General features: G+C 47.2%; 1 protein-coding gene across 2 annotated transcripts in view; it reads left to right on the forward strand.

The window, feature by feature from the left end:
• Nucleotides 1-13037, forward strand: part of LOC139531472 (cysteine-rich secretory protein LCCL domain-containing 1-like) — a 45792-nt gene that overhangs the window by 29469 nt on the left and 3286 nt on the right. For both annotated transcript variants that reach the window (XM_071327948.1, XM_071327949.1), the window contains 6 exons: nucleotides 6270-6330; nucleotides 8064-8130; nucleotides 8818-8948; nucleotides 9864-9907; nucleotides 10009-10081; nucleotides 12862-12937. In XM_071327948.1, coding sequence (XP_071184049.1) covers nucleotides 6270-6330; nucleotides 8064-8130; nucleotides 8818-8948; nucleotides 9864-9907; nucleotides 10009-10081; nucleotides 12862-12937 — 452 coding nt within the window. The remainder of the gene's footprint in view (nucleotides 1-6269; nucleotides 6331-8063; nucleotides 8131-8817; nucleotides 8949-9863; nucleotides 9908-10008; nucleotides 10082-12861; nucleotides 12938-13037) is intronic.

Raw genomic sequence — 13037 nt, forward strand, 5'->3', positions numbered from 1 at the left:
TTTCTATTTTCTAGTCATGGTTAAATGCCTCTATTCCCAATGCCGTTGTGGATCAACCCGGCTTCCAGCTGTACTGGGATGATGGTGTCCCAGCTTCCAGCTGTACTGGGCTGATGGTGTCCCGGCTTCCAGCTGTACTGGGCTGATGGTGTCCCGGCTTCCAGCTGTACTGGGCTGATGGTGTCCCGGCTTCCAGCTATACTGGGCTGATGGTGTCCCGGCTTCCAGCTGTACTGGGCTGATGGTGTTCCAGCTTCCAGCTGTACTGGGCTGATGGTGTCCCAGCTTCCAGCTGTACTGGGCTGATGGTGTCCCGGCTTCCAGCTGTACTGGGCTGATGGTGTCCCAGCTTCCAGCTGTACTGGGCTGATGGTGTCCCGGCTTCCAGCTGTACTGGGCTGATGGTGTCCCAGCTTCCAGCTGTACTGGGCTGATGGTGTCCCGGCTTCCAGCTATACTGGGCTGATGGTGTCCCAGCTTCCAGCTGTACTGGGCTGATGGTGTCCCAGCTTCCAGCTATACTTGGCTGATGGTGTCCCGGCTTCTAGCTATACTGGGCTGATGGTGTCCCAGCTTCCAGCTGTACTGGGCTGATGGTGTCCCGGCTTCCAGCTATACTGGGCTGATGGTGTCCCAGCTTCCAGCTGTACTGGGCTGATGGTGTCCCAGCTTCCAGCTATACTGGGCTGATGGTGTCCCAGCTTCCAGCTGTACTGGGCTGATGGTGTCCCGGCTTCCAGCTGTACTGGGCTGATGGTGTCCCGGCGTCCAGCTGTACTGGGCTGATGGGGTTCCGGCTTCCAGCTATACTGGGCTGATGGTGTCCCGGCTTCCAGATATACTGGGCTGATGGTGTCCCAGCTTCCAGCTGTACTGGGATGATGGTGTCCCAGCTTCCAGCTGTACTGGGCTGATGGTGTCCCAGCTTCCAGCTGTACTGGGCTGATGGTGTCCCAGCTTCTAGCTATACTGGGCTGATGGTGTCCCAGCTTCCAGCTATACTGGGCTGATGGTGTCCCAGCTTCCAGCTGTACTGGACTGATGGTGTCCCAGCTTCCAGCTGTACTGGGCTGATGGTGTCCCAGCTTCCAGCTATACTGGGCTGATGGTGTCCCAGCTTCCAGCTGTACTGTGCTGATGGTGTCCCGGCTTCCAGCTATACTGGGCTGATGGTGTCCCAGCTTCCAGCTGTACTGGGCTGATGGTGTCCCAGCTTCCAGCTATACTGGGCTGATGGTGTCCCGGCTTCCAGCTGTACTGGACTGATGGTGTCCCAGCTTCCAGCTGTACTGGGCTGATGGTGTCCCAGCTTCCAGCTATACTGGGCTGATGGTGTCCCAGCTTCCAGCTGTACTGTGCTGATGGTGTCCCGGCTTCCAGCTGTACTGGGCTGATGGTGTCCCGGCTTCCAGCTGTACTGGGCTGATGGTGTCCCGGCTTTCAGCTGTACTGGGCTGATGGTGTCCCGGCTTCCAGCTGTACTGTGCTGATGGTGTCCCGGCTTCCAGCTGTACTGGGCTGATGGTGTCCCGGCTTCCAGCTGTACTGGGCTGATGGTGTCCCGGCTTCCAGCTGTACTGTGCTGATGGTGTCCCGGCTTCCAGCTGTACTGGGCTGATGGTGTCCCGGCTTCCAGCTGTACTGGGCTGATGGTGTCCCGGCTTCCAGCTGTACTGGGCTGATGGTGTCCCGGCTTCCAGCTGTACTGGGCTGATGGTGTCCCGGCTTCCAGCTGTACTGGGCTGATGGTGTCCCAGCTTCCAGCTATACTGGGCTGATGGTGTCCCAGCTTCCAGCTGTACTGGACTGATGGTGTCCCAGCTTCCAGCTGTACTGGGCTGATGGTGTCCCAGCTTCCAGCTATACTGGGCTGATGGTGTCCCAGCTTCCAGCTGTACTGTGCTGATGGTGTCCCGGCTTCCAGCTGTACTGGGCTGATGGTGTCCCGGCTTCCAGCTGTACTGTGCTGATGGTGTCCCGGCTTCCAGCTGTACTGGGCTGATGGTGTCCCGGCTTCCAGCTGTACTGGGCTGATGGTGTCCCGGCTTCCAGCTGTACTGGGCTGATGGTGTCCCGGCTTCCAGCTGTACTGGGCTGATGGTGTCCCAGCTTCCAGCTGTACTGGGCTGATGGTGTCCCAGCTTCCAGCTGTACTGGGCTGATGGTGTCCCAGCTTCCATCTGTACTGGGCTGATGGTGTCCCGGCTTCCAGCTATACTGGGCTGATGGTGTCCCAGCTTCCAGCTGTACTGGGCTGATGGTGTTCCGGAGCAGTGCAATAACCAAAGGAGGTGGTGTTTCTTCCAATGGAGGCTCCTCAGAGGAGGAACGGGAGGACCATCCTCAGTGAATTATACATATTTTTAAATAGTGAAACATTATAGTTATCCTTTTTAGAAAAAACTATACAAAATATATTCACGTCACTAAATAATTTATTAAAACAGACTGTTTTGCAATGAAGGTCTACAATAGCTTCAACAGCACTCTGTAGGGTAGCACCATGGTGTAGCTGGAGGACAGCTAGCTTCCTTCTTCCTCTGGGTACATCGACTTCAATGGAAAGACCTCAAAGACCAAATCAAATCTATTCATAAAGCCATTCTTACATCAGCTGATATCTCAAAGTGCTGTACAGAAACCCAGCCTAAAATCCCAAACAGCAAGCAATGCAGGTGTAGAAGCGCGGTGGCTAGGAAAAACTCCCTAGAAAGGTAGGAACCTTGGAGGAAGACTTCTCCATCACGGTTGACAACTCCACAGTGTCACCCTCCCAGGGTGCAACAAACCTTGGCGTGACCCTGGACAACCCCCTGTCGTTCTCATCAAAGCAGTGACTCGCTACTGGAGGTTCGTGCTCTACAACATCCGTAGAGTACGACCCTCACACAGGAAGCGGAGCAGGTCCTAATCCAAGCACTTGTCCTTTCCTGTCTGGACTTCTGCAACTCTCTGTTGGCTGGACTTCCCGCTTGTTCCATCAAACCCCTGCAACTTATCCAGAACGCTGCAGCCCTCCTGGTTTTCAACCTTCCCAAGTTCTCTAATGTCACCCTGTTCCTCTGCACACTCCATTGACTTCCAGTTGAAGCTCACATCCACTACAAGACCGTGGCTCTTACCTACAGAACAGCAAGAGCCTTTCCCTACCTTCAGGCTCCGCTCAAACCCTACACCCCAAACCAAGCACTCCGTTCTGCCACCTCAGGTCTCTTGGCCCTCCCACCCCTATGGGAGGGCAGCTCCCGCTCAGCCCTTCTCTGAAGCTAGGACAGCAGAGTCCCTGTCCATCTTCCCCCTGAAGCTAGGACAGCAGAGTCCCTGTCCATCTTCCCCCTGAAGCTAGGACAGCAGAGTCCCTGTCCATCTTCCCCCTGACGCTAGGACAGCAGAGTCCCTGTCCATCTTCCCCCTGAAGCTAGGACAGCAGAGTCCCTGTCCATCTTCCCCCTGAAGCTAGGACAGCAGAGTCCCTGTCCATCTTCCCCCTGACGCTAGGACAGCAGAGTCCCTGTCCATCTTCCCCCTGAAGCTAGGACAGCAGAGTCCCTGTCCATCTTCCCCCTGAAGCTAGGACAGCAGAGTCCCTGTCCATCTTCCCCCTGACGCTAGGACAGCAGAGTCCCTGCCATCTCCCCCCTGAAGCTAGGACAGCAGAGTCCCTGTCCATCTTCCCCCTGAAGCTAGGACAGCAGAGTCCCTGCCCATCTTCCCCCTGAAACTAGGACAGCAGAGTCCCTGTCCATCTTCCCCCCTGAAGCTAGGACAGCAGAGTCCCTGTCCATCTTCCCCCTGACGCTAGGACAGCAGAGTCCCTGTCCATCTCCCCCCTGAAGCTAGGACAGCAGAGTCCCTGTCCATCTTCCCCCTGACGCTAGGACAGCAGAGTCCCTGTCCATCTTCCCCCTGAAGCTAGGACAGCTGAGTCCCTGTCCATCTTCCCCCTGAAGCTAGGACAGCAGAGTCCCTGTCCATCTTCCCCCTGAAGCTAGGACAGCAGAGTCCCTGCCCATCTTCCCCCTGAAGCTAGGACAGCAGAGTCCCTGCCCATCTTCCGATAACATCTGAAACCATACCTCTTCAAACAGTATCTTAAATAATCCTACTCCCCCCCCCCCCCCCAAATGTTTTTAATGAAATAAAAACACTAAACCAGCACTTGACCCCCCCCCCCCACCCCTCTTTCCAACTCTGACTCTACCGACAGTTACATTATTGAGGAAAAAGACACTTTATTTGCCTGTGATATGTGGTTGTCCCACCTTGCTGTCTTAAGACGAAGGCACTAACTGTAAATCGCTCTGGACAAGAGCGTCTGCTCAATAATTAAAATGTAAAACTTAAAACCTACTAGGCTCATGGTTCTCACCCCCTTTCCGTAGACGTACACCGTAATTATGACAACTTCAGGAATGCTATGGTGTGACCGTTGGTATGAGGTTCTTACTGTGGAATGCAGTGGTTGACTTTTTTTCGCCAGACATAATGGAACCCGTCTCATCCAAAAAGACGACTCCAGTTTGCCAAAAAAACACCTGGATGATCATCAAGACTCTGGTAGAATGTTCTATGGACAGATTAATCAAAAGTATTAAAAAAAATTGGGGACGACACATGTCCCATTATGCCTGGCAAAAACCAAACACTGCATTTTACACTAAGAACCTTAAAATGGTTTTAAAAGCAACACATTTGAAGTTTTGGAATGGTTTTAGAAGTCCAGACTCTAATCCTAATTGTAGATGTTGTGGCAGGACTTGAAACGAGCAGTCCGTGCTTGAAAACCCACAAAATGTCGCAGAGATAAAGCAGTACTGCATGCGAGAGTGGGCCAAAATTCCTCCACAGTGATGTGAGAGACTGATAAACAACTACAGGAAGAATTTGGTTGCAGCAATTGCAGTTAAAGTTGACACGACCAGATATTGTGTGTAAGGTGGAATTACTTTTTCACACTGGGGAATTGGGTATTGCATTCATTTGTTTAATTAAATAGATAATTCAACTACTACTGTATATCAACCGTATACCCACTGTATATTAACCGTATTCCCAATGTATATCAACCGTATTCCCACTATATATCAACCGTATTCCCACTGTATATCAACCGTATTCCCACTGTATATCAACCGTATTCCCAATGTATATCAACCGTATTCCCACTATATATCAACCGTATTCCCACTGTATATCAACCGTATTCCCACTGTATATCAACCGTATTCCCAATGTATATCAACCGTATTCCCACTATATATCAACCGTATTCTCCACTGTATATCAACAGTATTCCCACTGTATATCAACCATATTCCCACTGTATATCAACAGTATTCCCACTATATATCAACCGTATTCCCACTGTATATCAACCGTATACCTTAATCCAAAACCTTATCCATTCTTGTCAATCAATCAATCAAATGTATTTATTAAGCCCTTCTTACATCAGCTGATGTCACAAAGTGATGTACAGAAACCCAGCCTAAAACCCCAAACAGCAAGCAATCCAGGTGTAGAAGCACGTAAACATTCCCGGTAGCTAGCTAGATGGAGTTTGCGGAGGATATCTCAATGAGTGGTTTGCATGCGCCATGACGTTAGCATTACAAGCTTACAACCACTGACTAGCTGTGGCAAAAATGTGCCTAGCTATCTGCGTCTACCTATGTCATGTTTCAGAGGGGATTCTTTTCAAGCCCTGCCTACCTAAACTTGTGATTTGTTGGGAAAGAGCACCCTCCCTTAATTAGCCAAGAAAATCCAACGTGATTCCCATACCTAGAACTGGGGTTTCCGAGACTACCTAGACACTAATCTTGGTTAGGTAGCATTTTCCCCCCAATAGTTAAGGTTAGGATTGGGGGAGGTGAAGCTGATCCTAGATCTGTACCTAGAAAAACTTCACCTCAGAGCATAGCAGAGCCTCACTAGCCTACATGTTGTCTCCTGTAGTCCTGGTTAACACAAAGACAGGCAGATGAAAGCATTGTGTGTGTTCTGTGTGCTACAGATGTGAATAGCTAGTTAGCTTGACAGTTACATGTGCTACAGATGTGAATAGCTAGTTAGCTTGACAGTTACATGTGCTACAGATGTGGATAGCTAGTTAGCTTGACAGCTACATGTGCTACAGATGTGAATAGCTAGTTAGCTTGACAGCTACATGTGCTACAGATGTGAATAGCTAGTTAGCTTGACAGTTACATGTGCTACAGATGTGAATAGCTAGTTAGCTTGACACCTCTGTGTGCTCTGTGTTGCAGCTCAGCTTGTGACCTGTGACACTAAGCTACGAGATCAGTGCAAAGGAACCACGTGCAACAGGTACAGGAAAAAACAACCACACACACACACACACGTCTCAAGTCAGCCGTCCCTGTCTATATTACCACTGATAAATAAAGATCCTTTCAGTGGTTGAGGAGCTCCCCATCCAACTCCTTCACAGAGAACACAATGTCTCCCTGGTAGACTGGTCCCCTTCACAGAGAACACAATGTCTCCCTGGTAGACTGGTCCCCTTCACAGAGAACACAATGCCTCCCTGATAGACTGGTCCCCTTCAGAGAGGACACAATGCTTCCCTGATAGACTGGTCCCCTTCACAGAGGACACAATGTCTCCCTGGTAGACTGGTCCCCTTCACAGAGAACACAATGTCTCCCTGATAGACTGGTCCCCTTCACAGAGGACACAATGTCTCCCTGATAGACTGGTCCCCTTCACAGAGAACACAATGTCTCCCTGGTAGACTGGTCCCCTTCACAGAGGACACAATGTCTCCCTGATAGACTGGTCCCCTTCAGAGAGGACACAATGTCTCCCTGGTAGACTGGTCCCCTTCACAGAGGACACAATGTCTCCCTGATAGACTGGTCCCCTTCACAGAGAACACAATGCCTCCCTGATATACTAGTCCCCTTCACAGAGAACACAATGTCTCCCTGATAGACTGGTCCCCTTCAGAGAGAACACAACGTCTCCCTGGTAGACTGGTCCCCTTCACAGAGGACACAATGTCTCCCTGGTAGACTGGTGTCCTTCACAGAGAACACAATGCCTCCCTGATATAATGCCTCCCCTTCACAGAGAACACAATGCCTCCCTGATAGACTGGGCCCCTTCACAGAGGACACAATGTCTCCCTGGTAGACTGGTCCCCTTCACAGAGAACACAATGCCTCCCTGATATACTAGTCCCCTTCACAGAGAACACAATGTCTCCCTGATAGACTGGTCCCCTTCAGAGAGAACACAACGTCTCCCTGATAGACTGGTCCCCTTCACAGAGAACACAATGTCTCCCTGGTAGACTGGTCCCCTTCAGAGAGGACACAATGTCTCCCTGATAGACTGGTCCCCTTCACAGAGAACACAATGCTTCCCTGATAGACTGGTACCCTTCACAGAGGACACAATGCCTCCCTGATAGACTGGTTCCCTTCACAGAGAACACAATGCTTCCCTGATAGACTGGTCCCCTTCACAGAGAACACAATGTCTCCCTGATAGACTGGTCCCCTTCACAGAGAACACAATTCCTCTCTGATAGACTGGTACCCTTCACAGAGGACACAATGTCTCCCAGGTAGACTGGTCCCCTTCACAGAGAACACAATGCCTCCCTGGTAGACTGGTCCTATTCAAGTCAATCTTCTGCAAGGTTGGTGTAAGGATGTACGCTGCGAGTCGGGAAGCAGTTCAGGGAGTGAGTGTTTTAATAAATAAACACAACATAATACAACATAAGAAACACAAACAACGCACAGACATGACACAGGAACAGAAACAATAACGCCTGGTGAAGGAACCAAAGGCAATGACAGATATATAGGGAAGGGAAGTGATGGAGTCCAGGTGAGTATGATGACGTGCTGGTGACAGGTGTGAGCCATAACGAGCAGCCTGGTGACCTAGAGGTCAGAGAAGGGAGCACACGTGACAGTTGGAAGTACACATAAATTCAAATTCAATCATTTTCAAATACCACTCAATAAACCAAAAATGGAGTTAAATTGAAATTGATCCCAACCCTAAATCATCTATGTTCTCCCCAGGTACGAGTGTCCTGCCGGCTGTCTAGAGACCACAGGGAAGGTGGTTGGGACAGTACACTATGAGATGGTGATTACACTATTATACGTTATCAAGCTGTGTCTCAAATTACACCCTATAGCGGCCCTGGTCTAAAGTAGTGCACTATGGGCCCTGGTCTAAAGTAGTACACTATGGGCCCTGGTCTAAAGTAGTGCATTATGGGCCCTGGTCTAAAGTAGTGCACTATGGGCCCTGGTCTATAGTAGTACACTATGGGCCCTGGTCTAAAGTAGTACACTATGGGCCCTGGTCTAATGTAGTACACTATGGGCCATGGTCTAAAGTAGTGCACTATGGGCCCTGGTCTAAAGTAGTGCACTATGGGCCCTGGTCTAAAGTAGTGCACTATGGGCCCTGGTCTAAAGTGGTGCACTATGGGCCCTGGTCTAAAGTAGTGTACTATGGGCCCTGGTCTAAAGTAGTGCACTATGGGCCCTGGTCTAAAGTGGTGCACTATGGGCCCTGGTCTAAAGTAGTACACTATGGGCCCTGGTCTAAAGTAGTACACTATGGGCCCTGGTCTAAAGTAGTACACTATGGGCCCTGGTCTAAAGTATTGTAGGCAATATGGTACCATTTGGGACAAAGACTAAGTCTTCTACTGAATATGCTAATCAAAATGCAGATATAAATACTGAGCTCAAGCACTGTAAATAAAGCGGCATAATGAATTTGAATATACACTGTACTAACTTTACAGTGTTAACTTTACAGCAATCCAGTATCTGCCGTGCTGGCCTCCACTCTGGAGCGGTAGATAAGGATGGAGGATGGCTGGATGTCACCAGACAAGGCAGGAAGGACTTCTTCATCAAGTCCAATAAGAATGGAATTCAGTCTCTAGGGTATGGAAGCGTCATCTGTCTTGCCCAACACTATTTCGTTGCCCTCTTGACAACCACTGACAAAAAGCTAGCAATTCGACGGCGCGAGACGGGTGAAGGCATTTCAAGCTGAGGACTGGTTACAGATCAGCTGAGGGGAGGAACGGCAAAAAATAATGGCTGGAACGGAGCCAATCTAATGGAAGTCAAACAAATGGAAACCATGTGTTTGATGTATTTGATATCATTACACGTATTCCGCTCCAGCCATTACAACGAGCCCATCCTCCCCATTTTAAGGTGCCACCAACCTCCTGTGTAACACATGTCCATGTCCGAGTCATAACATGTGTAAAAAGCGTGAGCTGGCACACACCCAAACATGTTTGTAGAGGTGCTGAATAGCGGAGAGTAAACTGTAGAGAAATAAAGTACGAAAGTGCTCCCAATAGGGTTGCAAACTTTCAGTCAATTCCCTGGTTTTCCTGAAATCCCAGGTTGGAGAGTTCCTGGGAACCATAAATCTTCTTATTTCAGTGGACGTGTTTGAGATACTCAGGGCTGGTCTTAAGCTTTTGGCTGTATGCTTTTTATTCTAGGAAATAGGGTCCAGATAACCCTTCATATCGTTTGGAGTATTTCTGCTCTCTGGTGATTTTATTTTTTAATAGTTTTATCTAAATGGGACTTCCTGTTTGGAGAAAAAGGGAACAGAGGAATAAGAATGTGCAGGAATGCAACACTCTGGTGACTTTCCCTAAGTTCCCAAGTCTTATTTCCTTCTTATTCTGGGAAACTTTCAAACAGGATTTCTAGAAAACCTAGGAATTTTGGGAAAGTTACCTAGGAATTTTGGGAAAGTTACCTAGGAATTTTGGGAAAGTTACCTAGGAATTTTGGAATCATAAGAATGTGTGTTTTTTTTTACATTTACAGGAAGTATCAGAGTGCCAACGCTTTTATCATCTCCAAAGTAGCAGGTCAGTACAGTACAACAACTATGGAATTAACTGAATTAGATTACATTAAGTCCTGTTGAGATCTCCTTGGGCCTGATATTAGCCTCCTTACTGCCTTCCAGTGAAAGCTATCACCTGTGAGACCACGGTGGCTCAGATGTGTTCATATCAAAAGCTTGTAAAGCACTGTCCAAGGTACGACCATGACACTCTCTCTCTGTCTCTCTCTCTCTCTCTCTCTCTCTCTCTCTCTCTCTCTCTCTCTCTCTCTCTCTCTCTCTCTCTCTGATGCTCTATCATGCTCTCTCTCTCTCATGCTCTCTGTCTCTCTGTCTCTGTCTCTCTGTCTCTCTGTCTCTGTCTCTGTCTCTCTCTCTCTCTGTCTCTCTCTGTCTCTCTCTGTCTCTCTCTGTCTCTGTCTGTCTGTCTCTCTCTCTGTCTGTCTCTGATGCTCTCTGTCTCTCTCTCTCTCTCTCTCTCTCTCTCTGATGCTCTCTCTGATGCTCTCTCTCTCTCTCTCTCAATTCAATTCAATTCAATTCAATTAAATTCAAAGGGGCTTTACTGGCATGGGAAATGTGTTTACATAACCAAAGCAACTGAAATAAACACATACGTATTGGTGTTATTTACAATGTTGTTGGTGCTCAACTGGTTGCCCTTTTTTTCACGGGCCACAAATATTGCTATTGGGAATGCACATTGTGGTATTTCTCCTAACAGATATGGAGTTTATCTATGTTTGATTGGTTCAAATATTATTTGTGTATCTGAAGGAATAATGTATCTCTAGCGTGGTCATACATTTGTCAGGAAGTGCAGCTACGTGTCCTCATTTGGTTTGTCTTTCTCAATAGCAAGGCTATTCTCACTGAATCTTTACATAGTCAATGATTTTCTTAATTTTGGGTCAGTCACAGTGGTCTCTGTTTCAGGGCCAGATACCATTCAAATTTGCTTCGTTTTTTGGTTAATTTATTCCAGTGTGTCAAATAGTTATATTTTTGCTTTCTCATAATTTGGTTGGGTCTATTTGTGTTGCTGGCATGGGACTCTGTTTGTGTTCGTTAACAGAGCCCCAGAAGCAGATGGCTGAGGGATCGCTTCTCTATGTTAATCTCTCTGTAGGTGAGGGCTTTGTGGTGGAATGTGGTGGGCATCACTTCCTTTTAGGTGGTTGTAGAAGTTAACAGCTCTTTTCTGGATGTTGATACCTAGCATGTATAGTTCTAATTCTGCTCTGCATGAACTGTTTGGGATTTTGCGTTGTACGTGAAGTACATTTTTGCTGAATTCCTGTGAATTATTGGTTAATGAGTGGACTCCAGACCTCACAACCATAGAGAGCAATGGGTTCTATAACTTATTGAAATATTTTTTTGCCAGATCCTAATTGGGATGTCGAGTTTTAAAGCACCAGATCATCAGCAAACAGTATGCATTTGATTTCCGAGTCCAGTAGGGTGAGGCCGGGTGCTGTAGATTGTTCTAGTGCCCTTGCAAATTCCTTGAAATGTTGAAAATGTTGAAGAGGTTGGGGCTTATGTGGCATCCCTGTCTTACCCCACGTGTACAAATATTTTTTATAATGTTATAAACACTTTCCTTTAATTTGTATAGCGGACTCTCATGCCAAATTGAGTGAAAACTTATTTGAAATCAACAAAGCATGAGAAGACTTTGCTTTTGTTTTGGTTTGTTTGTTTTTCAGTAAGGTGTATACGTGGTCTGTTTTACAGTATTTTGGTATGAAGCCAATTTGACATTTGCTCAGGACATTTTTTTCACTGAGGAAATGTTGCCGTCTGCTGTTAATGATACTGAAGAGGATTTTCAGAGATTGCTGTTGACACAGATTGGTATCAAATGTGTGGATTGTGGGAGACCAGACCTTGGTTCCAAATATTGGGGAAGATCCCAGAGCTAAGGATTATGTTAAAGAGTTTAAAAATAGCCAATTTGAATTTGTGGCCTGTTTATTTTACAATTTTGTTTAGTATACCATCAACACCACAGGCCTTTTGGGGTTGGAGGATTTGTATTTTGTCCTGTACCTCATCCAATGTAATTTGAGAATCCAGTGGGTTCTGATAGTCTTTAATAGCTGATTCTAAGTTTTGTAAATGATCATGTACAGTATAAGTTTCTTGTCTTGGTTCTTTGTTAAAGGGCCGAAAAGGTTGGAGAAGTGGTTTTTCCAGACATCTCCATTTTGCATTGTTAACTCTCTGTTAGTCTTTAATAACTGACTCTTCATTTTGTAAATTATCATCTTTTGATCTTTGTTCTTTGTTAAATGGCCAAAAAGGTTTTGGATAGATAGCTCTTCAGTCTGATAGGTGTGTCAGTTGGCTGACTGTGAACGCTCTGAGAGACTCTGGGTTGAGGTCAGTGATAAAGTAGTCTACAGTGCTACTGCCAAGAGATGAGCTATAGGTGCACCTACCGTAGGAGTCCCCTTGAAGCCTACCATTGACTATGTATAGACACAGTGTAAGACAGAGCTACAGAAGTTGTGACCCGTTTTTGTTGGTTGTTTTGTTATAGTTGTGTCTAGTGGGGCATATTTGGGAAGGGAATGCTGTCACCTCCAGGCAGGTGTTTGTCCCCCTGTGCGCTGAGAGTTTTAGGTTCTTGTCCAGTTTTGGCGTTTAGGACATATAGAATAGTACATGTCCCTGGGCCTGGAAATGGTTGATCTCCCCCTCTAGCAAGGAGAAGATGTCTTCATTAAAGTATTTGGATTATATTGGGGGGATATACAGTAGGTAACACACAGGAAGACATTCTTATCTGTTGAGATAATTTCCTTATTTATTTCTAAGGTCTGATCTAGATCTAAATAGGTTGTGGGCATGGTCTCCCTCTGACTCTTATCTCTTTCATCTACCCCCCTCCACCTCACAACACTACCCCTTTATGGAGTAAATATGATTGTTTAAACATTAAGCTACACTTATCCTGTCTGTTTTCAGGTTATATTGCCCCCGGAACTGCATGGACGAGAACCCTAACATATCACGGGTCATCGGAACCAGAATCTATTCGGATGTAAGTGACTCAGCTCAGAGGCAAATCTGGTGTGTTCTTAGAATCCCTGATGTTTCATGATGTCAAATATCAGGTCAGTGGAGAATCTGGTGTGTTCTTA

This window comes from Salvelinus alpinus, chromosome 10, assembly GCF_045679555.1.
Source record: "Salvelinus alpinus chromosome 10, SLU_Salpinus.1, whole genome shotgun sequence".
In the NCBI taxonomy this organism is placed as follows: Eukaryota; Metazoa; Chordata; class Actinopteri; order Salmoniformes; family Salmonidae; genus Salvelinus; species Salvelinus alpinus.